Below are 27,723 nucleotides of genomic sequence, written 5' to 3'. Positions count from 1 at the left end.
ATGGGGTTATTCAGAGCCCTTGCTTCCCTCTTAGTCCTACACCTGCTGCAGGGCTCGGACGCTTCCCTAGTGCAGCTGAATGAGAATGGTTATGAAGACGTCATCATTGCTATAGACCCTGCTGTGCCGGAAGATGGAGAAATAATCGAACGAATAAAGGTAAGGAGAAAGGATGTTTCTTCTGTATGAATTTTGAAGAAAAAAGTTCATAATGACTGATTATATTGGAACTCTGAATGCTACAGGAACTTTAGAAGCAGCTCAGTGTAGTAAGGGTAATGCTGGACGGGCAGAGGGAGACAGAGCCCTGGACAGGGCTCCACTCTGTCTCACCACAAGATCAAAGACAGGCTCAGGTCCTACCTGGGCCTCAGTTTCCTCATCTGTAAATTAGTTCTTAGACTCATATGATGTAAATATTTATTGAATGTTCACGGCATGCTGGCGGAGAGACTAGTGAATTAAAGAGAGAAAGGCCTTTGGCCTCATGAAGTACAATTTTTAGAAATGAATAAAATACCAGGTGATATAGTAGTAGGTTGTTGTGGAGTACACTAAATCAGGCAAGGAGGATACAGAGTGTGGGGTGTGGCTGGAGTAAGAGGAGAATGTGAGTCGCTGTTGCATGTGGGGGAGTCAGGAAGACTTCACTGAGGATGTGCCCTCTGGCCAGACACCACTCCGAGTGAGGGAAGAGGCCTTGGAAACCTGCAGATGGGAAGAGCACGGAGGTGAGAGCCTGCTTGATGTGCCAAAGGAAACAATGGTGAATGAGCAGGGGGAAAAGTGCAAGGCGCTGAAGCTGGAGAGACCACTGGGGAGACTTGGGCTGTTCTTCCTATGCTCCTGTGCATGTTCTGGGGTCACTGAGGCGGAGGGTTTGCAGTTCACTCATCCTGTATAAACACTGTGGCCTCCTAGAGGTACAGAAGGACCAGGTAGGGCTTCAGGACAGGTGAGAAGTGATGGTGACTAGGACCAGGGAAGTCTGTGATTCTCAATATATTCTGAGGGTGTCATGCACAATATTTCCTGATGATTTAGATGTATGTGGGACCGGGTAGGAAAGAAGGAAAAACTCTTCTTGCCTGAAAACTTGGAAAGATGGAACTATCATCAACTAGGAAGAAAAGATTGACCATGGAGAAAATTGGGTAGTTTGGAAATTTAGATTTGCACATTTCTAAGTAAATGTGCTTTTAGACATTCATATAGATTAAAATAATCTGAATTCAGGGTAAAAACGTGTACTTAGATAGAACATTGACAGTCATCAACATGTAGATAGCATGAGTCCATAGATGTCAGGAAGTACGTACAGAGAATAGAAAGGCTCCAAGGCTCACACAAAGACTGATTTTCTAATGTTTTTTCCAACAATAATATTTCATGTGGTACAGAGCTTGCTATTTAAGCTATGTGATTGTTTTCTCTTTTCCTGACTTCAACATCTAACAACTCCTTATGTTTGATTCCTCTTCTCCTGCGTCCTAATGTTCACTGTTCAAGCCTTCTAAGGTACAGTTGAGACCTGGTGATTCCATAGCTGCCATTTATTATTCATTCTTTATAAATGCTGTTGTAGCACATCAGTGTTTGCTTATTGGTCCTTCCTGAATTCCAGGAGAAATAAAGATTACTTTTAGTAAAGCATATAGGCTTGAGGAGCAGATAACAGAGCTGACTCAGAATTATAGACTATTAGTGTTCAGAGATCAAATTGTGTTCTAACTTTTATAAACCCATACACCAGTATTTGATAGGATTGTTTTTAAAGGCAAAAAATTTCTTAATATGGTCCTCTTTTGAACGCTACAAATAGAAATTTAATTCTGGCTTTTTTTTTGCAGACATACCTAGACTTCACAATATTTCTTGATGTTCAGTTTTCTACAAAGTGCTTGCATTTATATCATCAAATAATCTTGAGAAATATCATCATCCACATTATACAGAAAAAATGAGGGTTCTAAAAAGCCAAATGATTTTGCCAACATCACATGAGGTAGAATAGTCAGAACAAAAAATAATGAAAGAATGGAAGGAAGGAAGGAAGGAAGGAAGGAAGGAAGGAAGGAAGGAAGGAAGGAAGGAAGGGAGGAAGGAAGAAAGGGAGGAAGGAAGGGAGGAAGGAAGGGAGGGAGGGAAGAAAGGAGGGAGGGAGAGGAGGAGGGAGGAAAGGAAAGAGGGAGAAGATTAAAAAAGAAAGAAAAAACAGGTAACCTTAGGAAAGAAATGGAATTCTTTCATCTGTCTCACATCAGTCCCTCCTACTTTGGAGCTCTCCAAAGCTCCTTTCCTAATTCCCTCCTGGTCCTTTTGGCCTTTGGTTCTCTGAACTCTGGCTTCTGACTCATCGTGCTGAAACCAGTCAATTTACTGATTTTGTGTAGTAAATGTGACTCAACACATTGGACTCTTCTTAAAGAGAACCTGAACTAAGCCCAGGAATTTCTGAAGAGCACTTCTGTTATGGGATTATGCTAAAGCAGCAAGCATCATGGAGGAGCCTGTCTGCCCTGTAGACTGGGATGCTCCAGCAAGATGAAGATGACATCATGGTCCATCACCTAGAATTTATCAATTATTCGGTGGGCTTGATAACAGAACAAATGATGCTAAATGCCCTTCACCCAACCATTTCTTTTTTTTAAATTTTAGTTTATTAAGACATGTGTGTCATATATAACATTCACATTCCTTGTGTGTAGTTAGTACATGTACATCATACATCTTAATTCCTTTATTCATCCCCTTTACCTTCCCTACTTCTCCCATCAACCCATCTCTTGAGCTGCTTTCTTCTTTTCTGGCAGAGGAAATGTTTGCAATTCACAATGTTTACATTCCTTGCGCAGAGTTGGTGCTACATTTACCACGTACATGAAACATCCCAATTCCTTTTTCCCATCCCTTATCACTTCCCTCCCTCTATTGTCCCTCCATCTCTTGATCCCCTTCCCATCTGAGAACAGTATAGCTCCCTATTCCTATTATCTATCTTTTATTTTGCTCTTTACCCAACTATTTCTCCTAACAAATGGTAAGCTTTAAGGAGGGGCGGCTTCTCTTACTCATCATGCTAAATTTAGCTTCAATTTTTTGTCAGCTGGGTAGCAAGCTAACACTTCTGTGATCAGAGTTGTATATCTTCTATGCACTTTTCCATAACTGTACTCATGTTCCCAGCCCAGGTACCTCTCCTGCGAGACGGGTAGGGAGAGGAGAACCCCTCCTAATACTCATTCCTACAGATTGTTTTCCACAGCTTTATCTTCTAAAGCTGTTCTTCACCCAGACATCTTCTGTCAGAAATGATGTCAGTTTTAGAACTACTGATGTACACAGTACATTCTTTCTTTATGCCAAACATAAAGTCAAGTAAGGTAGCAATGATCCATGAAGATGTGAAGAATCTGAATTTCACAACACTACAAAAATCAAGCAAGATTTGTTACCCAGAAAGTGCTAACACTACCACTGCATCAAGGAAATGACTCCAAAGTCCATGTACATGTTTGTATTAATCAGCTCCTCTAAATACAAAGCACAGACAGTTGCCTTTAGAGGCAAGAGGAATGAAGATTAATAAATGTTTCGTCATGCAGGATAAAGTGGTAGTTCAGGAATGACAGGTGGCAGAGCTGGGACAGTGGGCAGAGACCCTGCTCATCACTCAGTTGCTTTTGAATGAACAATTAAAGGTGGGAAATGCCCGAGATGAGCCATTCCTCCCTCAGTCAGCTCTCACTCAGCTGACCTCACATACTTTTTCCCTCTGATAACAGGACATGGTGACCACAGCATCTACTTACCTCTTTGAAGCCACAGAAAAAAGATTTTTTTTCAAAAATGTGTCTATATTGATTCCTGAGACTTGGGAGGGAAATCCTCAGTACAGGAGGCCAAAACATGAGAGCTACAAACACGTAAGTGCCACAATATTCCCTAAGAGAAAGGAAAATTTTCTGATGCTCCCTGATTTTGCCACAGATTTATTTGATTCATTCTAACTAAATATTTTCACTTCTGTTCTCGATGTTTAACAGTCTTTTCCAATATTCTCAGGCTGATGTCATAGTTGCACCACCAACCATCCCAGGCCAAGATGAACCTTACACCAGGCAGTTCACAGAATGTGGAGAAAAAGCAGAATACATTCATTTCACCCCTAACTTTGTTCTGGGCAAAAACCAAAGTGAATATGGACCATCAGGTAGGATATTTGGTCAAAAATCTAACGTTTAACAAGCAGGTCTGTCCTCAGGTTAAATGAACAGACTTTAGATGCAAAGGCCCTAGTTCATAGTCCTGGCTCTCCTGTATATTAGTTTTATGTGAACTAAACAAGTGATTTTCTTTATCAAAGCTAATTCCCATTGAGATGTGAATGGAGTTCGTAAGCTTTGCAGTTTTTTGAACTGGATAATCTATGTAAATATGCTTAATGCAACATGTAATGGTACCTTCAGAAATTTGGACAAAGAGTAAGAATAATAAATATTTTCTGAAGGCATACTTTGTAGATTTAATTTTCCCAATCTCCACAGCTGGATAGTAACTATGTGTGTACTAGTTCCATAGATTTACAGTGTGCAGTAAACTGGAAACAGCCATGATACCACTCAAGGGAAGACATTCATAGGCTTTAGTTGCTGATACGGTTATGCAAATTCTATTTGTAGTAAAAGAAATTATCTCTAATTTATTATTTGGACTTGATAAAATTGCAGTTTCATCTACTTCAATCTATATGTTAAGGCCATTTTAAAGCTATTACTTTCAAAAGGCAAATAATTGATAAGAACAGCCAATTCACGTCGTTATTCAGTAAAAAGTTTTACGAACTCAAAAACCTCAGAATCACCTCTCTCCTTCTAATGCCTGTTAAGTGAGCATTCATTCATTCTCTTGTGTCTGCCAAAACACCCTCCCCTAAAATTATTACCCAGACTAGTTCCTTATGTCAACCTTAGACAGGTCCGCTTGTCTAAGAAGCTTAGAATGAAGCTTCTATAGAAGCTCCATAGCTCTTCCCGACTTGATGTTACGTCTCACCTAAGTCTCTTTCTTGCCAGTTTTGTTCTCACAGTTCCCTCTGATACTTTCTATCCTCTCAGCTGTTCCTTTTCCTACCAAGCATGTTCAGCAAACATAGTTCAATTCCCCACCACTCATGCTCAGTACTTATTTGACTTTCTACATCTCCAGTACTTAATGACTCAACCAGTCTATCTCCTCCCTCCAGCTGTGATAGACGAGGAAGGCCTTCCCAATTTTTAAGGCCAGTACCCCCATGTGTGCTCATGACATTTCTTCACTCTTCAGCCCTCAACCATTGCTGCCAGGTCCCGCCCTTCCTCTTAGACAGGTCTTTATTCCATTGGGTAATATAGGTGTTTATAAAGCTCAGACTTTGCAAGCCATGACCTAAAAAGCACAAGTCTTTGGGAAAATAAGATGAGGAAGAAAGCCCTCAAAATGTATGCAGTTTTGTAATAATTATAACAACCATAAGAATAGGTCTCTTGAAAGATCATTTGAAACAGTCAAGAAGCAACTCTGTGTGGCTGGAGGCTTCCAGACCTGACATTAAGAGTGTGGGTACACACACACACACACACACACACACACACACACACAGGAATGCTACTAGACTAAGAACAATGTAGCCAGAAATGAGACATCCATGTAGATGGGAACAGAATTCTAAGTCAGAGGGCTGCTTTCCAGGTGAGCATGGGAGGCGAGGCGGGCCGAGGGGGCGCGTGTCTGCAAGCGGACCTGTCTAAGAAGGGAGCAGCAGGGGCAGGTGAATTTACATTATCTTCAAATCCGCTGAGTTCATGTTGCAGTACTGGACATGACTTTACCTCCTAAGATGAAGGTTATTGTCCCACTGTCATTAACCTGGCTTTGTTTACAAAGAAATTAAACCATGAATTTTGAAGCGCAGTGTGTAAAGGAATAACAGGGAACTTGTTACAATGCAGACTCTCAATCAGTAGCTTTCAGTGGGATTGGGACTGTATTTCCAACGAGCTTCCCGGGTTGCTGATGCCCCTGCACTGGGTCACATTATGAGTGGGAAGTGCTTAGAGGTGAGCCTTGAGTTTCTCCCCTCTTACTGATACTTCTCTTCTACTTTCAGATCTCATATGAGGTTATTGGAGGTAGGGAAGCACACATTGTGGCAGAACTGACTTTATTTTCAGTCTCTCTCTCTCCATTCTCATTTCCTCTGAGTTTTTCCTAACATTACAAAAATGAAAGTTCTGTTTATTTTTCTGTATCTCAAGCTGTGGATTCATTTTTATTCTTCCATTCTCTGGAAATTTTCGTTAAAAGTGCTTTACCTTAACTTGTTTGCTGAAAACATCTCCAAGCTAAAGACTACTCTGTATCATACACAACTTTATATTTCTTAATACCTCATATTGTTCTTAATATTGAAAAATACTGTTTTATATAAATAATATTTATATATACCCTAAATGAATCACTTCAATTTTAAATTCCCCAATACCTATATGGTCTACAGTAGTGTTTTTCAATTTTTTCTTCATTCTCAGCCTTGTCAGGACAATATTTAGAAATTTTTCCTAGCTCCATCTATCTTAAAACAATAGAATTACTGTGCATCTGAATATGTTACTGATAGTGTTCAAATTTGGAGACCCATAAACCATTGTAATATCTAAGATCTTTCAATCTTCAGGAACAGAAGCTCAAATCCTAGTCCATTCTGATCACAGGATACATTCCACACATGTTTAATTGATTCAGTATGTTGTGGAGTAAAAAGGTAATATATAAAGGTAATATATATAAAAGGTAATGTAATATATAAAAAGGTAATATATAAGTAACAATATAATGTTACTTAAAGCAATAAGCTCTTTTATAAACTAATACATAAATACTGGGGGTGACAGAAAATTTAATGGGAAATATTTTTGTAACTGAAACGTCTCCAAATTTTTCAGGTATAAAATTTGTCACTTCAATTTTGGTTGTTTTTGAAACGTTTTCCCACAGGGAGACTGCTTGTCCACGAGTGGGCCCATCTCCGCTGGGGGGTGTTCGATGAATACAATGAAGATCAGCCTTTCTACCTGAGCAAGTCAAAGAAAATTGAAGCCACAAGGCATAGTTCCTTAAATTTTCTTGGATAACCTCAGACTTTTAATTGATTTTATTCTCTTTACTCTGATTTGTTATAAGTGACAATCATTTTTCAATGCCCCAATGTAGATGATAGATGCAAAATCAGAAAATTGGTTTTTTTTTAGAAAGTTTATTTTAATGCAGCTGGTTGTCCATTAAAAATACACATAACTTCAACGGGAAGTGTTTGTTGACAACTTGACACATTTCATACCCACCTACCATAGCTGCCAGCACTCACTTTGACTGAACATTGACACCATGTAAATGAACTTTGAATATACTGGGAGAAGACTGAAGTTGCTCCCATTACACCAAAAATGAACAAAAACTGGTTAAGCACCACTGAATGGTTAAGCAGCTTCAAGGAGCTAACTAGGAACTTCTTGGAGTTCTATAAAGTGCATTTTAAAATGTTAGTAGCATTAATATTAATAATGAACTGGGATTTTTGTTGATTCTGAGGTGGAGAAAGCAAAATGGTTGGAGAACACATTTGAAATAAGGTGCCATCAACCTCATGATGTTATGTCCTGCTGGGGTGAAGGAACTGTCAATAATGTGCAACAAAAAAGTACACAATTTCAGTGAGGACCCTTTCTCGATCCTAATGCAGCAGTTTCTAGGGATATAGTTTGAAAAGTATTTCACTGATTACATTTGCTTATGTCGTGTCCTTCCAAATAGCTTTTTCTGCCCTAAAATATTCATCATGAGTGTTCTTCTAGGTGGCACCATTATGTTAACAAGTTTGGGCATTAGAAGCATAAACATGTTTAGGAGACTCCCTAGATGACTAAAGGAAATCTAGTCATCACTTTCTGACTTTCAAATGAAAACCTATGGGAAAGATGAGCCACAATCGCATCCCTGCATATCCGATATAACTGTTGCAATCTGTTGCCAGTTCCATGCAAGCACAAATTTGAAATGCCTCCATCATTCTTTATTCTACTGACCTTTTTGAGAGCACCTCACAATTTGCTTCTGGTCACACTTCCTTTTGGATAAGAATGTCCTTGAATAATCCAAACACTTGTAGCTCTGCCTTATCCCACTTATGGGGAGTATCTTTTTGAGAAGTCTGTAGAGAACATCAAGCTAAGGTAGTATTCAGAGAAATGGTTTCACAACTTCCCTCATCCGGGTACCTGCAGTGCATTCACCAACATAAGGCCAGCAGCAGAGATGCGTAAGCAACAGCCTGGCAGCTTTAATTACATCCGAGAACTCAGTCATGTATATCATTTAAATGTTCCAAATTATACTCTTGAAAAATAAATGATTGGTTTGACTGGAACTCTTAAAATTTGTTATGTGCATAGGAAATAAATGGAACACACAAATGAAACACCTTGATATAAACCTCATCATGAATTTAAACACAAGTTTTTAAGCATTAATGACTAAGATGTCTCAAAGAATAACTGTCACTTATTTTCAGGTGTTCCACTGGCATCTCTGGGACAAATAGCGTTTACCAATGTCAAGCAGGTAGCTGTGTAACTAGAAGATGTAGAATGGATTCTACTACAAAACTGTATGAAAAGGATTGCCAGTTCTTCCCCGATAAAGATCAAGTGGAAAAAGCTTCCATAATGTTTATGCAAAGTATTGATTCTGTAAGTGTGACACTCCTTGCAAGAAGAATTTATAATCAAAGGATATATCTGATTTTATTTAATTGATTATTTTCTTTTATTTTGTGGTACTAGTGATCAAACCCAGCGCCTTGCACATGCTATACATGTACAGTTCTAACAGTGTTACACCCTATACCCCCAACATACCTGATTTAAAAATGTGTATCTAGACCACAGGAGGATTAAATCTATTAATATGAAATTCTTTACTCACTGTCTGAGACATTGTGAGTCCTCAACTAGTATTACCAACTGTTATCATTTTGCTAAGTTTACTCTAGCACAATATTAATTAGCCTTAAATATATATCATTCAATTAAATCATAGTTGCAGGACATATTTTAATTTTTTCAGGCTTGTAATGAAGTATTTTAATGTATAGTAAAATTACTTTTCCATTTTGTCACCTTTCTAGGTTGTTGAATTCTGCAATGAAAAAAACCATAACCAAGAAGCTCCAAGTCTACAAAACCTAAAGTGCAATTTTAGGAGTATATGGGAGATAATCAGAGAGTCTGAAGATTTTAGCAGAGCTCTGCCTATGACAGGACCACCTTCTCCACCTGTCTTCTCACTGCTGAGGATCAGTGAAAGAATTGTGTGCCTCGTTCTTGATAAGTCTGGAAGCATGGGTGTAAGTTTGGGACCATTTTTTTCTGAGAATGGAAGTGGCGGGGGAGTGTAATTGACTGTTAGGAACACACTGTACTCTACCTGTCCCTGAGTTGTTCCAAATTGCATGGTGGCATAAGGTGCCATCATTTCCTGTGATCATGACCTCAAGGTACTGTAAAGAAAACTATTGCAGGAAAAAAGAGCCAAAGATGCCAGTAGAGCTAAAAAGGTCTTACCCAAGTGTGTCCATGTTTTTGCAAGAAGATGGATGGCTTACGGTAGGGAGCTCATAGTCAAGCGTTATTTCAGAGATCAGAGCTAGAGATTGAAAAATGACATATCATTAAATTAAGGCCCTTTTATTGAAAATGTTTGAAAAACTTGAGCCTTAATGGCTGCTAAACTCTATTTCTGGCTTTAAAACGATAAATCAGCAGTATTCCTCACATAGCACTATTTTATTTGTACCGTTTGTCTGAGTGACCTCTTCATGCTCAAAGTAATTAACAAAAAAAATCACCACAAAGAATATGTGGATACTTAGGAGTACAGTCTCAAGGCCCATCCATTTAGCTATAAATTTCTCAAGTGTGTCCTTTTTGTGGTTCAGTAGTACTCCATTGTATAAAAAAAAAATCTTTTTTATCCATTCATTGGTTGATGAGCATTTGGGTTGTTTCCAAGATTTAGCTATTTTAAACTATGCTCCTATAAACATGGGTGCACAAATATCGCTGTGGTATGATGCTTTTAATTTTTTTGGTAAGATACATAGAAGGGGAATAGCTAGGTCCAATGTGATCTCTAGTCCTGGTTTTTTGAGGAATCTCCACACTGACTTCCACAGTGGTTGCACCAATCTACACTCCCTCCAACACTGGAGAAGTATTCCTTTTCCCACAGCCCCACCAACACTGGTAATTGGTTGATTTCTTGGTAATATCTTTCTAGAATGAATTGGAATCTCAGTGTTGTTTTAATTTGCATCTCTTGGAAGACCAGTGATGTTGAACATTTTTTCCTGTATTTATTTGCTGCTTCTATTTCTTCATCTAAGAAGTGTCTATTTATTTCAAATGCCCCTTTTTGGACTGGGACTTTATATACAGTAGGTCTGATTTTTTTCAGTTCTTTATATTTTCTAAATATTAGTCCTTTGTCTGAAGAACAACAGGCTAAGATTTCTTTTCCAATATGTGGGTTGTATTTTCATTCTGTTGGTGATTATTTTATTGTGTCTTAAGTGAAATAAATCAGATATACATGTGTAAATATCACACTGTATCTCTGGTGGGAGAAATTGAAAGTATAAATAAGAACCAAAATTTGTAATAGATATTGTGAAATAGGAAGTAATTGTTCAAAATAAAAGGGGCACTGGGGGAGTGAGTGGAATAGAAAAGAAAAAAATGAGATAAGAAGGAAAAAATGAAAACAAAGCTACGTACATAAGGAGTGGACAAGGGATTGGAGACAGGAAAGGGGAATGGAGGGAAAAAAGAGGGAGTAATGTGTATCATATGCAGGTACAAATTCCCTATGATGAGTGTCTAAATTGTACCAATAAACTTTATTTTTAAAAAAATATATGGGTAGATGCAGCCATGAAATCCATTTTCACTCAGTGAGTGGCAGGTATTGCTCTTGGCTCTGAAAAGATAGATCCATGGCTAGAAATGTCATATTCAATAGAGAATGTTTTCTCTCCCATTCTCCATTACTGGTTAAGTCATACTTATTCCTCCAAAATTTATGAGAAGCCATCATCTCTCCCCAAGATGGACTAGGCTTGCCTCTATTGTGGCATATAATTTTGAAAGTACACTCATCTGCCAAATAGATTAGGAGAGTGTTTAGGAATTGGGACCTTGCCTGATGCATCTTTGTAACCCCCATAGCCTAGAATAGAGTTTGGTGCACATCAATAGGGTTGATCAATAAATAATTGTCAAAATGAATGAAATTCAAACAAGCGATGCAATGTGATAAGGATCCCAGAAAGGTGGTACATTTGAGGCTAAAGAAAGCATGCTGAGATCCAAACTTATTGCAGCTAATGGAGAAATATAGTTATTAAAAAGGGCAGAGAAAGGTAGAAATTAATGAAATGGCTACAATAACAGAGGATTTCAAAGAAGCCAGAAAAGTGCTGACGCCAGCACATACAAGTGATCTGGGAAATGTCACCGAGAGGAGGAGAGGTTCCTGAGAGGGAGAAGACGAGCGGACTCCATGGCCCAGGGTGATGGTAGATCCAGGTTAAAAGACAAAGTAAAGTGGAGGCGAGCCCTGAAACATGGGCACGTAGGAGTTCTTCACAGTGATTTCCCTCAAGGACATCAGAGGGAAATTTGGGCACTGGTTGTGAGGAGGTGGCATGGAGAAGACAGATGCCTGAGGAGACGGACACCCTGGTAAATCACCTCAAAAACTCAGTTGCAATCATTTTAATTACTACTAGCTCCTCTTAGTTTTACAGAACACTGCTTTTCAGTGTGGTATTTTATACATGCATATAACTTATATCAGGTAACCGTCATCTTACTGTTCATCCCCTCTCCCTCATTTCCTTCCTTTTGAATCTCCTTCCTACTTTCATGCTTTTGTGCCTTTTCTTTTGTTCGTTTTAGAATCCATATAAAAGGGAAAACATATGAAATTTGTCTTTCTGAATCTGGGTTATTTTGCTTAAAATGAGGATATCTAGTTCCATCTATTTTCTGCAAATGACATAATTTCATTCCTTTCTATGGTTGAGTAATAGCCCACTATGTATATATACCTTATTTTCTTTTATATTCATCTATTATTGGGCACCTAGGCTGGTTCCATATTTTGGCTGTTGTAAATTTACCGCAAAAAAATAAGTATTTAGGTATCACTACAATTTGCTGACTTTAATTCCATGTGGCATCTCACAAGGAGTGGTATACTTGTGTGAAATAATAGTTCTACTTTTAGCTATTTAAAGAACTTCCATGCTTATTTTCACAGTGAAAGTACTAGTTCACATCCCTATTGAGAGTGTAAACACGTCCTTTTCCCCAATCCATCATTACAAACATTGGTTTGTTGTTTTCTATTCATGATGATTGTCACTGAGCTGAGACAAAATTTCAGTGGAGATTGATTTGCATTTACCTAAGGATCTGAACATTTCTTCATGTACTTACTAACCATTTCTTCTCTTGAGAAGTGTCTCTTCAATTCCCTTGCCCGTTTATTCATTAGGCTATTTAAATTTTTGGTATTAAGTTTTTAGAGTTACTCCTCTATTCTAAACATTAATGCTCTGATGTAGTTGAGGATAGTGATATGCAAGGTAACAACTGCTATTGATTTGTATTAATTTGTCTTGAGACCCTGTATCACTTTGAATGTTCTTGCTTTGATTTGTTTATGTTCATGATACTGGTATGTTGCTACTGTTCTATTTTTCTTGTTGTTTCTCATGTACTACTCTCTTTAAAATTAAAAAAATTAATGCTCTGTCAACAGAGTAGCTGGAAAAGATTTTTGTCCCATCCTATAGACTATTTTGTTATGCTATTGATTGTTTTCTTTACTGTGAAGAAACTTTTTAACTTGACATAGTCTCATCTGTTCATTTTTGCTATCATTTCTTGTGCGAATGGAGCCCTATTTAGACAGTTCTTTCCTATAACTATGCCTTCATGCATTTCTCCTATGTTTTCTTCTAGGAGTTTCAAAGTTACAAGACTTACACCTAGGTCTTTGATCAATTATGAATTGATTCTTAACCCAGATGAGAGAAAAGATATAGTTTCAATCTTATACATAGTGATATGCAATTTTCTGGGCACCATTTGTTAAAGAAGCTGTCTTTTACCTAATATATTTTTTTGGCTCTTTTGTCAAACCCAAGTGGCAATTGTGTGAGTATGTTTTGGAATACTCTTTTCTGTTGCATTGGTCCATATGTCTATTTTTGTGCCAGCGGCATGCTGTTTTCAATGTCTTTGTAATATAATGTGCAATCTGATATTGTAATGACTCCAGCCTTACTCTTTTTCCCAAGGATTGCATTAGCTATTCTTCCTCTTTTGTGTTTTCATAGGAATTTAGGATTGTTTCCTCTAGCTCTGTGAAGGATGGTTGGTGTCTGATGGAGACTGCATTAAATCTGTAGCTCCCTTTTGGTAATATGGCCATTTCAGCAATATTAATGCTGTCAATCCATTAACATGGAAGATCTTTCCATCTTCTAAAGTCTTTCTTCCTCATTTCTTGTCTTCTTTCATTTTCATGGCAGAAGACTTTCACCTCCTTGGTGAGCTGGATTCCTAGGTGAATGTTTTTGAAGCTACTGAATAGAATTGTGTTCCTGAGTTCTGTGTCAGCTGTTTCATTATTGGCATAAAAAAAGCTATTAATTTTTAGTGTTGATTTTGTATCCTGTTTCATTGCTGAACTTATGTACCAAATCTAAAGATCTTTTAGTGGAGTCTTTAGGATCTTCTGAATATAGCATCATATCAATTGCAAATAAAGAGGATTTTTCCTGTCCTATTTGCATCCATATTATTTTTTCTCCTGCACAGGTATTCTAGCTAAAATTTCATGTACCATATTGAATAGGGGGATGAGAATGAATATTCTTTTCTGATACCTGATTTTAGAAGAAAAGCTTTTGGTTTTTCCACCATTCAGTATGAGGTTGGTGATGTGAATCTCAACAGGTTACCAAAGAGCCAACTTCAATCAATTATTGGTGAACAAATGGTAGGGGAAAGTTAGTAGTAGAAGACAAAGGGTATTGGTAAAGAATGGAGTCTCAGAATTTTGCCTCAGCTCAGGTAAGTTTCACACATGGAGTAGACTAGTCCTCAGTGAGTGAGGCAATTTCAACTCTGACTGAAGTCTAAAATATTCTGGTTTCATTGGTGAACATTGGTGACTTCATCTAAGACAGCTGGAACAGAGGCTAACAGTGCAATTAGAGGATCTCTAACATGTGAATCATCATCCCCATTTTTAACTGAATTTCCATCCTAGCTTCCATCTCTAACTGGAGTGTTTAGCACCCAGAAACCTTCTCTAGTTAAAAAATATGAGCTCTTAACTAAACTATGTATGTCTCATAATACATATAATTATATTTTTCAATTGAAAAAAGAGAACAATTTTTCAAATTTATTTTTGAATTTTATCAATTGAAAAAAGAGAACTATTTTTATCAATAATAACAGTTATCACTGAAAATTTCTTACCAATAAATGCATGTACTCATTATGTATGACTCTATTTTCTTCCAATTGAAAACTACTTGGTTATTTTCTTTTACTTTTTTATTCAGGGTTATAACCGCCTCAATCGAATGAATCAAGCAGCAAAGCACTTTCTGCTACAGACTGTGGAAAATGGATCCTGGGTAGGAATGGTTCAATTTGACAGTAGTGCAAGCATTAGAAGTGACTTAATACAAATAAGAAGCAACAGCGAAAGAGACACCCTTGTGAACAGCTTGCCTACACAAGCTATTGGAGGAACTTCCATCTGCTCTGGGATTAGACAGGCATTTGAGGTAAAAATCATAATGTTAAGCAAATAATAACACTATAATTCTTTGAATTTATCTTGAATTACACACTTCTCTGCTGACATGTCAGCTGTGTCTTTGTTGCTCATCTGTCACTCTGTCTCTGACTCAAACCTTGGTAAATATTAAATTGAATTGAATTTCTTCCATCAGTGGAGGATCATGATTTTCCACTACAATGACTGATGTATTGCAAGTGCTCAGTGAATAAACTCACACAAAAAAGTGAGGAGAAGAAAGTGGGAGGACAAGAAAGAGCTTGTCTTCATCCCCAGATTTTCATTTTGCACTCAAATTTGTAGGCGAAATGTGATGGACATGCTCTATTAATGCCATTAATGCTTAGAAGCATTTATCTATATTTCAGTTTGGTTCAATGCATGTTAGAGTATATTTTTCATATATATATGTCACTTTGTCTCATAGCATGTCTCATAGCATAATTATTTCTCTGATTCCAGCTTCATTAGGGATTTCTACATCTCAAACCCTCTTCTCAAATCTACATGTACCTCTACTCCAAGTGCAAGAAAATCAACATTAACCTGGCATTTTTTTCTCTTTTGTCCTAGAATCAGTTCCTCAAGATGGTGCTCAAGGAAGCCATTACAAATAAAGCAATCAGAGAAAATTAAATATAATTGTAATTTCAAGCTAAATTACTTTTACCCTCTCTATAGGTAGCTAGATGAAGTCTGATTTTTAAACTGTTGGGCTTTTACAAGGAAAATATTCAAGCTACAAATAGAACTCAGTAAATATTACTCATTTGGTCTTTGATCAACTGTAATATGCTTATTTTGATATTAGCCACTACTAAAAGTAAATTAATAGTTATGTAATAAATCCCTAAGCTCACCATGTTTAGAAGTAAACTTATCTTTCCCTCATAAGCATGCTGGGGATTTTCTAATTTGACATCAGTGATGTTTTTATGTTAAGATGAATTATTAATATATTGAACTCTGTGGACCACAACCTTTATATGGAAGGCTTCTCCAAGGATAGGCAAGTCAAAGGAAGCAAAAAGAATATTTATAGTCAATCTCACAGATATATTTTGGGTGTTTCAACCACCTATACTTCCTAGGCTGAGATGGTGCCCTTGTCTAACGTTGGCAGGATTTTCCAAAACCCTGCTCCCACCAGTGTTCATCTGCATAAATGTTCCCTGCTTTGGGGGGATAGGAAAAAAATCATGTTGCAGATTCCCTAGGGCAGCTAGATATGTTGTAGATATCTGTAATCCTACCACTCTGGGAGGTCAAATCAGAGAGAACACAAGTTAGAGCTGAAATCAAGTGACTTAGAGAGCCTTTGTTCCAAAATAAAAGGTAAATGGACTGGGGATATAGTTAAGTGCAAAGACTCTGGTTCAATCTTCAGTATAAAAAAATAGATACCCCAAATATTGTTAATTACAGATTCTATGATTTTGAAACAAAGACTCTCTCTTCTGTCTTACACATTTTTCTTTATTTTCTCTGTGTTTTTCTACTTTCCCATCAATCTGTTCAATCTACGGTGGTAATTGTGTCTGAAATATGTTTGCAGGTGATTAGAAAGGCAGCCTCCCAACTGGATGGGTCTGAAATAGTCCTGCTGACTGATGGGGAAGACAGCACTGCCAATGCTTGTATTGATGAAGTGAAAGAGAGCGGGATCATCATTCATTTGATTGCCCTGGGACCATCTGCTGAGCAAGTAGTCATACAGATGAGCAACGAAACAGGTTAAAATACGGACTATACATTCTGGGCTTTGGATAGGAATGTGTCAGTGTCTGGATTCCCAACTCTGCACCTTCTCTTGAGTTCCTGCTCTGAGGGTGCTGTGCCAGGAACTGGAGACTAGGTCAAAGCAGACCCAATGTTCTCAGCGTAGTCAGAGTGACAGGTGTAGAAAGACAAATAGAAGTGCTAATCAAATTACACAATCACACAGTATTTCTTCATAACATAAGAATGCAGAGCAACACCAATAATCCATTTCTGATTTACTTTGTCTGAAAAATCTAAGAGCTGACTTTGTCAAGCTTTATCTTGAATAAAAGTGAATAATTCTCCTAAAATACTGTGCAAAGACTATGAATTTAAACACACAGAATTGTAACATATTCTCTCATTGATCATTTGATGCATTTTCTCTAGCTGAGATTTGATACTGAGGTATTAAGGAAGCTTTTACTTTCTGGTTATGAGATTTTAAATTAGCATTTCAGAATTAAAATTACAGCTACCTGATATTGGTTTCTTATAATAGTACATACCGATACTCTGACTTTTTAAAAACTGTTGTCTATTAGTCACTAAAATGTGCAAACACTTATTTTCTAGAAATTAACCTTGCCTGTGCATTTACATTTTAGGAGGAAATCACTTTTATGCTTCAGATAATGCTGAGAACAATGGACTCATTGATGCTTTTGCGGCCCTTGCATCAGAAAATGCTGGTTTCAGCCAGAAGTCCATTCAGGTGAGAGTTCCCACTGTTGGAGGTTTGTGTTTGCATTTACCATAACCTATAAAAATAGTTGTGCTGTTTCTATAATCCTCTCCAAGTGAAAAATTAATTAAAATTAAAATCTGAAGTAGATATTTTTCTTTAAATATAATTAAGTGGTGAAATGAGAGTAAATTATATCAAGAAATTAGAGACCATTTTTTTCATTTTGCCATGAAGTTTAGTTGAACAATAGCACCAAAATTGAGTAATACCAGTTTCCCACCAAAACTAGACTTCGTCCAAAATATGCTACACAATTTTTATGAATACATTTTTGAAAAATTTTTAAGCTTTCAAACTTGCCTTAACTTTCACTGCTGTTACATAGATTTAGACAAATAAACTGAATCATCTAGCTTGGAAACAGAAAGACTGTATTCTGGAAATAAATATAAATATAGGGGAAATAGGAATTGTGTCTTTGCAAGCTTAAGGCTTCTATTCCCACCTCAACAACTTTTTTCATTGGCTTTTTATTTTATTTACATCTTTCTGAACAAAACTTTTTTCTGACCTGTGTCTCAACAGTATCACCATTTTCTCTACGATTTTAAAACTTTGATTATACTTTGGTTAGTAATTCATATCTCATGTACAATGTCAGCATTGCCTGTTTCTATCAAAATATGTTTTTAAAATGTGCCTGTTCTTATCAATTCACTCTTTGTCATGTTCCTTAATGCCAAAACTTTATCTTCTATTTTCCAATTTATCAAATCTTTCGCTACTTTGAAACTTGCCATGACCACCTAATAAATCTTTTTCTCTACTTCCCAACAAGGAGAGCAAAAAGTACACAAGTTGGATTGAGCATTTGTACTATCTGCTCAGGAGATCTGATCTGTAGATTTATCCTGTAGTAGTTTAAAAATTCACCTGAAATCTAGCCCAGTGAATGGGGGAAAAAATCAGAAAAAGTGAAGGGCATTTCTGAGACTTTTCAACCAGGTTGACAATGGAGAGAATAACAGTATTACCATGTGAAATTGACTACCAGGAAGAACTGGGGTTTTTGGAAAAGCTGATTTTGAGAAGATTATTTTCTCCTCAATTTTTACTTCAATAATTCTGAATGGATAGTGGTAACTCTAAGTGGAATATTCTCAAGACATTTAAAAGAATAAAAACAGAATTTAGTGTGTCAGATTGAAAGTAGATTATTATTTAGGCAAGTCATGCTGTATGTGGTAAATGCACACATCTTTGTTATTTTAAAACTAAGGTAATTTAACAAAAATATTGGCTTCCCTATACTAAGTGCTATCAACAAAGACTTGAATAACTTCTTTAAACATCCTCTGAGAGAAGGTCCTGGCTTTTCCTTTCGTTCTTCTTAGGATGCCATCCTTCACATGTCTGTCTGACCTTTTCTTGAATGCACATACTGTTCAGTTTCTCACCCTTTCTCCTTTGTGCAAAATCATATCCACACTCTACATTAGGAAAATATTCATGAAAGCTTGACTCAATTATTTACTAGTCCTAATTTTATATCTGAGACCCTCACTGTGTCTTATTTGATGTAGCTACTTTCTCATCACTGACACACAATACACAACACTTACAGTTCTAAGGAGGAAAGGTTTATTTTGGCTCATGGTTTATAGAGGTTTCAGTCCATGGTCAGCTTACTCCAAAGCAATGTAGCATGGCAGAGGAGCATAGAAGAGGAGAAACAGGTCATAGCATGGCAGGTAGGAAGCAGAAGGTGATCGAGAGAGAAGTGAAGGAGGTACTGCATTGAATCCACACCTCCAGTGACCCATCTCTTCCCAACATCACATTTAATATAATCTGATCAGTGGTATGATTCACTAATGAGTATCACACCTTATGATCCAATCACCTCCCGAAGCACCACCTATGATCACATGAGGCATTTGTGGAACATCTAGATATAAACTGTCACATTCCATGTCTGTCCCTTTGAAGGACTCATGTGCATCTATACAAAATTCATTTATTCCATCCCTAATGGATGCCAAAGTCGTACCAAGTTCCACTGAAAACTCTTAGTCCAAAGTCTTCTCTGAGATTTAGGCAAACTCTTAGTTGTGAGCCTATGTATAATCAAAAGAAAATATTTCCCAGATACAAAGGCACAGGGTAAACATTCCTATTAGAAAAGGCAGGAATAGTATCAAAGCAAAAATGAAACTCAGAAGGCCAAACATTAAAGCTTGTATTTCCATGTCCAGCACTCTGGGCAAATAGTGGTTAGATGCAAATTGCAAGGGCTTAGGTGGCCACACCCCTATGACACTGCCATTGGTTATAACCCTCATGGTTCTTCTCAGGCCAACTTTTCTCACTCTTGATGGCTTTCCACAGATGTTCCATATTCATGGGTTCTCCAGTTTTCTAGGACCTCTGGCTGCACTTTCAGCTTCACACTCACAGGTTCACAAGCTACCCTCTCAGGAACACATGGCCTGGCCTCTTAGGCTTTCTTCTGACATCTTGGTGGAAGCCTGCCTGATCCTAAAATTCTTGCATTTTGCATACCCATAAAACCAGCGTTATGTGGATGATGCTGAGGTCTGCCTCCAGCTTGAGCACTAGCAGAACCCTTTTGTGTCATGCTGTGGTTGCAGAGGCCTCTGAGTAACTGGATGGTTGAGCATGGTGAACTGAATCTTAAGGAATGAATTTTCATTTTCTAGACTGTGTGCCATTGTGGAGCATGGTCCCTTGGGGCTCTCTTCTCAAAAGTTTTTCACCTATTCAAGTCTGAGCCTAGAGAAGGTGGGCCTTACTGGTTCCTCACATTCACTCCAGGCATTTTCCTTATTGTCCCACTCCAAAGCACTTGGCTTCTTTTCAATACTAATCTTGGCAGCAAACAAGCTGTCCCCATCTCCATATTTGCAAGCTTCAACTTTACCAGAGCTTCCTTTCTGTCCAAACTCAAAACTTTTTAAAACTTTCTGCTAAGCTGTCTGCTGTCAATTATCAATGTGAACCTGGCTAGAATCCCCCCAACAGTTCTCAAACCATAGTGTGAATGGATGGTTGCCTTAAAATTTCCTCCACCAGATTAGTTTGTTCACCACCCTTCATCTCAGTCTCTCACAGTCTCAGGACATAAGCAAAGGCTGATAAATTTTCCCACCAAAGCATAACACACATGGTCTGGAGTGCAACTACCAATGCAGTCTTTGTTACCAAATGAAACCTCCTGAGCTTGCTCTTTCCAGGCTGCATTTCTATCAGCAGGCTGGGCCTCTGAGCTCTGAACAGAATCTCACATAAAGTTGGCTCACAGCACTCTAGGACTCCTTCAGCCAGCATCTCAAACCTTTCAAACTCCTCCTGCAGGCCACTTCCAAAGGTGATGTCACAGCAATGACCCTACTTTTCTAGTACCAGTGTCTGACTTAGTTACTTCCTATTGCTGAGACACAATACTTAACACCCAAAATTCCAGGGAAGAAAGATTTGATTTAGATCACAGTTTGTAGAGATTTCAGTCCACACTCAGCTGGCATGGTTCATGGCCATGCACCCAGTGACCCACCTACTGCTCACATTACATTTAGCTAGAAACTTATCAGTGGAACAATCCAGTGATGAGTACCTCGTTCCCATCATCTAGTTACCTCCCATAGCTCCACCCATCTGCACATAAGTCACATGTCGATATAAACCATTACACTACTCAAATACTCTAGTTCCTAGTCATTGAATCATCATGAGTTTAAACTGAGGATAATACACAGACACACACACACCCTTCAACTAACCTTTCTCTATTATTGTGCTTCCCTTTCATACAAAAGACTGTAGTGAATATTTCCCTAGAAAACTGTGGAAAAATGATAGTATCATATGTCCATCTATGAAATCCATGTTCCTGCTCTATGACTTTTATTATATAGAGTCTTCTCTCAGATCTATAGTTTCACACTTTCTTGCTGACAATTGTTGCATTCCAATCAGCTTTTGGAAAGACCACAAGTCTAAACTGGTATGCCATACACAAGCTTGTTTTCAGAACATAAACTGAGAATCATCTTTGAAAAAAAAATTCATCAGAATGCAATGAGTCTTGTCTGTAGTCATTAATTTTTAAAATATGTTTAAACAGCTTGAAAGTAAGGGATTAACCCTGACCACTGATGCCTGGATGAACGGCACGGTGATAATCGACAGCACCGTGGGAAAGGACACGTTCTTTCTTGTCACCTGGACTGCACAGCCTCCCAGCATTTCTCTCTGGGATCCCAGTGGAGCACCAACAGCAGGTTTCACTCAGGACACTGCTTCCCAAATGGCTTATCTCAGTATTCCAGAAAATGCACAGGTGAGTAATCACCTTTTAGACTTGTTCTGCATTTTTAAATTTGTAAACAGTTTAGTGTCATAATCGTGAATGCCAATAATTATACAAAAATCAAATGAATACAAAACACTACATATTCTCCATATTGTGTGATTCTGAAAGTATTAATGCAAAGGAATATGAGAAAGAACTCATGTATCAGGAGCAAGGAAGAGAAGGTAATCCAAGAAGAATTCTATGGAGAAGCTATGGGAAGAGTCTGGGCAACTTCATGTGCAGATTTTCCATGAAGTCAAAGGATGACAAAACCACAGCAAATTTCCAAACCATATTTTTCCAGTTGAGATGTCACACAATAAAGACACCATGCACACTTTCCTATCATTTCACAATATCTATCATGACTCCAAGTTTATATTAACTCTTTCAGGTTTTACACTAGTGAGACAATGCGGTGCTTGCACATGCAGGTCTGATTTATTTCACTTATGAGTATGGTCTCTAGTTGTGACCATTTACCTGTAAAGGCCTCGAGTTTATCTTTCTTTATCGCTGAGTAATATTCCATTCTATAAAAGTACCACAATTTTCTTATCCAATCCTCGGTGGATGGACATTTGGGTTACTTCCACAATTTAGCAATTACAAATTGTGCTGCTATGAACATAGGTGCACATATATTGCTATGATATGATGTTTTTAGATCTTCTGGGAAGATACCCAGAAGGGGAATAGCTGGGTTGAATGGGACCTCTAGTTCTAGTTTTCTGAGGAATCTCCAAACTGATTTCCACAGTGGTTTCACCAGTCTGCATTCCCACCAGCAGTGGAGAAGGGTTCCTATTTCTCCACAGCCTTGCCAGCATTTGTTATTGGTTGATTTCTTAATGCTAGCCATTCTTACTGGGGTAAGGTGGAATCTCAGTGTTGTTTTAATTTGCATTTCTCGAATGACTAATGATGTTGAACACTTTCTCGTCAGCGGTAAAGGGCAACTGGGATGTGGGAAGAAAGAAGGGAAAGAAGGAGAAATTTTGTATGTATGTATATACATGGTAGTTAACATAATTGATCTACTGTCTTCTATTTCTTTGCTGAAACAAACTGTCAATGAGTCCTTGATTGATCAATATTTCATGTCTCTATTGGTTTTCATGAGAAACTACTTTGAAGATATCAATATGTAATATAACAAGTATTGTTAATTTCCTACCACTTTGTAACTCTGTATTATCTGTACTGTTCTTTTGCTATTTTATAAAAGGTTGTCTGTCTGTTAATGTTTCCCTCCTTTTTTTCCTTAAATTAAAAAAAAAAGACACCATGCACGCTACTAGTTGGGGTGTACTGCCTGAACTGTCTCAGTTTGCATCTTTTTAAAATCTCAGAACCATCAAAGACCTGTATATTCTAGTCCATACTTCTATGACTTATTTTAGAATTTCATAATCAAATCACAGAAAATAATTTCACAAAGAATACTTATGCTTTCATTGAACATTTTAGGTGGGCACCTGGACTTACAGTCTTCAAGCCAAAGCAAACTCAGAAACACTGACTATTACAGTAAATTCTCGGGCAGCAAATTCTGCTGTGCCTCCCATCACAGTGAGTGCTAAAATGAATAAAGACACAAGCAGCTTCCCCAGCCCAATGATTGTCTATGCAGAAGTTCAACAAGGGTATGTGCCCATTCTTGGAGCCAATGTGACTGCTATCATTGAATCAAACAGTGGAAACACAGAAGTTTTGGAACTGTTGGACAACGGTGCAGGTAATTCACAGGCTTTTATGAATAAGCCCATATTTTCATATCTCAGGGTACGTTATGGGTCTCTGTTCCAGTGTCCAGCACTAACACAGGCACTCAACAAATTCAGAGATTGTGGAGGAATACAGAACCAGCAGGAAATTTTATCAGGTAGAACCTACAAAGTCCTGACAAGTGTGTTCCACATGGCCACAAGGGACTCTGTCAGGGAAAGAGAGAAACAGGAGGAATTTCTGACAGTAGTGGAAACAAAATACAAATACAGGCCAGAGAACTGTGGCCTAGGGACACCTAAAACTGCCACAAGAGAGGAGGTCTCATCACTGGGCATTAGATACCAGGAAACAAGGAACAGTACTGGCCATTATATGAGTGAGTGGACCTTTCTCCAGAGTCTAGATTTCCCAGGGAACTGAAACTTCTGTTAAAAATTCAAGGAGCAATGTAAATTATTCAGTTATGTTTTAATCATATCTTCAGCTACAGCTGGCAAATTGTTCTTTGGTGAAACTCATGTCTTTTCCCACAACTCTCTCTTCCCCTATCTACAAAATTATTATGCAACATTAAAACTTGCCTACGTCTTGTTTCATTTCTTGGCATTTTGTTGGATTAATAATCGCTTCACTGTGAAATTATTTAATTAGGAGCTCCTTTCCCTAAGTAGGTAGTGGTGACTGACAATGGCTTACAACGGGCATTCTTACATGTTAGGACATGGATGGTGAACCTTTTAGAAACAATTCCCCAAACTGCAACCCCAAACCCACTTATTTATTGCAAGTGCCACCACTGTGGTTAAACTTGAATACTGGGTTGTTGTTTAGAAAAGCAACTCTACATTCACATCCATTGTCTTAAAAGAAAAACAAATAACACATGTGCCATAGGTTCACCCCTGTTTTAGTGTATAAAGGAATCATCTGGCGGCTTTGTTGAAATATAATTCTGAGGTTTTCCCTAGATAGACTGAGAAATTAGCATGTCTAAATATCTGTAGTTCTATCAAAAAACAGATACTGCTGGTCCAAGTGCTATAACTCAGCTGTATAAGATCCTCTAACATAGAATGTTAAGTGTGCTTGGAAATATATTTTGCAGTTTAGTAGTTGGGTTCACTGTCAGTCACAAAGTATACAGTAGTCTTGAGCTCTTACAAATGTGTTTGAATAATAGATATTTTCCTCTGTCAGATTAAAGAGTTAATGTATAAGGATAACAAGAGCAAAGTAAAAAGGAATTGTGGAAGATAAGATAAATGAGTACTTTTAGTTGAGGATACAAAAGAATAAATCCTGCAAAGGATTTTTTTCTTTTTAAAATTTTAAATAAAAAAGAATAAAAATAAAATAACAAGAAAAAAGACAAAAACAAAACAATACAACACAAAAACTATAAAAATGATACAAACTTCAAAACAAGATGATAGGAAATCAACAATGGTTGTTGTATTACTTATTGTTATCTTCAAAGTAGCTGCTCAGAGGAGGGTTTCTCAAAGTGAAGACCCTTTAGATTTATACAAAGGAACAGAATGATTAATTTTATAATATAAGCAAACCACTCGCAGAGAAACGGTAAGAGGTATATTATAAACTATGTAAATTGATAAGGGATAGAAAAATGTGATATGCAACTATTTATTATAAATACACAAATGAAAATGTGTCTATGTGTTATATAGGAATAAGTATATAGACACTAAAATACTAATGAGCATAAATTCATCAATATACTGTTATAGCAGAGCATTACAAAAATATTCTCCAGAGTATTGTTCCCATAATACATCCAATCTAGATGATACACTTATTGAGACCAATTTTCTCTTAGAAAATGCATGCATTTGTTGTTTCATTTACAATAATAGTTTGCATTTTCATTTCTCCAACTAGGTGCTGATGCATTCAAAGATGATGGTGTCTACTCTAGGTACTTTACAGGTTATTCAGAAAATGGCAGATACAGCCTGAAGGTGCGAGCTCATGCAGAAACTAACTCTACCATGCGAAGCTCCAAACATCCACGGAGCAGAGCTGCATATATACCAGGCTGGGTAGTGAATGGTGAGTACCTCATGCTATTTGAAACTAGTGACAACTGGAAAAATATTTGCAATTTGATATGACTGAAGTGGCTTCATTTTACAGCTGAGGATAGATTTCCTATTTCCGAACTGGAATACTCAGTTAATTTCCTCCAAATTCAGCTTTGGAAAGAAAGCTTTGGCACGTTGTATGTACTCAAAAATACCAGCTAGTGTTATGTTACTTTGGAACACCTTGATGATATCAACAATAATATGCCCAAGTTTAGGACAGAGGAGACAACCTAATTTATAACTAGTATAAGTACAGGCCAGAAGCAGGATTTATCCTTCAGATTATACATGTTATAATATTAAATATTCATTTAGAGTACCTTACAAAGTCAAAAAAAAATGTGTAGAGTAAGGTGGTGTCAAGTATACACACTGTGTTCTTTGCTACCTTTCCTTTTTTGGTCCTTTATCTTGTGACTGATTCTTCAAGGCTTTTTGTTCACAGTTGCAACATCCTTAGTATTTGTATCAGGTCAGGAAGGACCTGGCCAAGTAACTGGAAGGGAACTGGCAATGATTTTCTCAGATATATTTCTAGCTTGGAGATAATTTGAGAGAACAAGAGCATACATTTAATTATATAACATTATTCTTATTTAACACAGTCTTCATTGCAAAGCAGTTTGTTCTACATCTTTATCCTGCAACATCCTGTTCAGGCTACTAATGAAAGAGTTCCCCCATCAGTTTGAGGTTTAATATTGTGTCACAAGTCTTAATAAAAATGTAGCTAGATGTATAGCAAAAAGAAAAAGACAAATGACAAAAGGGAAATGATTCACTGTGTTGTAAAAAATACTAGTTCATTTGTGCCCATTTTAAACTAGAGATTATTTAATGTAGGGGAAATTGAAGGAAACCCACCAAGACCTGAAGCTGATGAGAATACTGAGACAGTTTTGGAGAATTTCAGCAGAACAGCATCTGGAAGTGCATTTGTGGTATCAGGATTTACAAATACTCAATCCTCTGACCCATACCCACCAAGTCAAATCACAGACCTGAACGCCACACCTGAGGGAGAAGAGATCATTCTAACATGGACAGCACCAGGAGAGGATTTTGATGTTGGGACAGGTAAGAACAAAGTGTCATGTTGCTTATTCATGTGGTTAAAGATGCTCTGTGTAGAAGGGTGTAAGGGTGGGTTAAGGGAGAATAGTATCTGATAGTTCAGCAAACTATTAACTTTAAAATCTGATATTTTTGAATCAATCAAATATGACACATTTTACCTCAGCCCTACTCTTCATACAATGTGGTAGCATTTGGCAGAATTTAAAAGTGAAAATGTAGCTTTTACTAAAAACAATTAAAACCTTAGATATAAGGATATACTTTGCATGACTAAAAGATATCTTTGAGAATAAATGGAAAGATTTAATATGACATGCTGTAGCTACTAAACTACATGTAACTTTTTTCCCTAGTTCAACGATATATCATAAGGATAAGTGGAAGTATGATTGACCTGAGAGACAATTTTGATGATGCTCTTCAAGTTAACACTACTGACCTGTTCCCAAAGGAGGCCAACTCCGAGGAGACCTTTACATTTAAACCAGGAAATATCCCAGAAGAAAATGCAACCCACATATTCATTGCCATTCAAAGTGTAGACAAAAGCAACTTGACATCAAAGGTGTCTAACATTGCTCAAGTGGCTCTGTTTATTCCTGAAGAAGATCCCAGTCCTGATGAAAACTCTTCTTCTGGAGTTAACGTCTTTACCGTAGTGTTGTCAGTAGTAGTGTCTATTGTAGTTGTAAGTATTATTTTAAGTACCATTATTTGTGTCATAAAAAAGAAAAACTCTTCAAGACCTGGAACAAGGCTTTAAAGAACCAAACAACATATATAAAGGATATTTCTGAATTTTTAAAATTCATCCAGTGAGTTCCTGAATTACAAAAATAATAGTAAGAGGTCTAAAAAAGTTATTTTGGTAAAAATAAGTACTCTGGATATGTGAAAGAAGCTATCAATACTCAACTTTAATAATTTTATTTATTCATTTATCATAAGTAGTGATGAATAAAGATCCTTTTTCATATTGCTCTTTCATTGTATATTATTTT

The 27,723-nt window shown here is 37.3% G+C and overlaps 1 protein-coding gene across 1 annotated transcript; it reads left to right on the top strand.

Moving 5' to 3' along the window:
• LOC102026126 (calcium-activated chloride channel regulator 4) lies at positions 1–27,485 on the top strand. The gene is made up of 14 exons (XM_005385359.1): positions 1–159; positions 3,789–3,929; positions 4,069–4,216; positions 7,039–7,147; positions 8,612–8,789; positions 9,227–9,445; positions 14,744–14,971; positions 16,541–16,718; positions 17,355–17,461; positions 21,579–21,794; positions 23,280–23,547; positions 25,440–25,610; positions 26,489–26,722; positions 27,076–27,485. The coding sequence occupies exons 1-14, from the start codon at positions 1–3 to the stop codon at positions 27,483–27,485; spliced, it is 2,766 nt and encodes a 921-aa protein (XP_005385416.1).
• The last annotated feature ends 238 nt before the right edge of the window (positions 27,486–27,723 follow it).

This window comes from Chinchilla lanigera, unplaced genomic scaffold (assembly GCF_000276665.1).
Source record: "Chinchilla lanigera isolate Chin_1 unplaced genomic scaffold, ChiLan1.0 scaffold00022, whole genome shotgun sequence".
NCBI classification, from domain to species: Eukaryota; Metazoa; Chordata; class Mammalia; order Rodentia; family Chinchillidae; genus Chinchilla; species Chinchilla lanigera.
The sequence above is the reverse complement of the archived record's forward strand: the minus strand, read 5'-3'. Positions and strand labels throughout refer to the sequence as shown.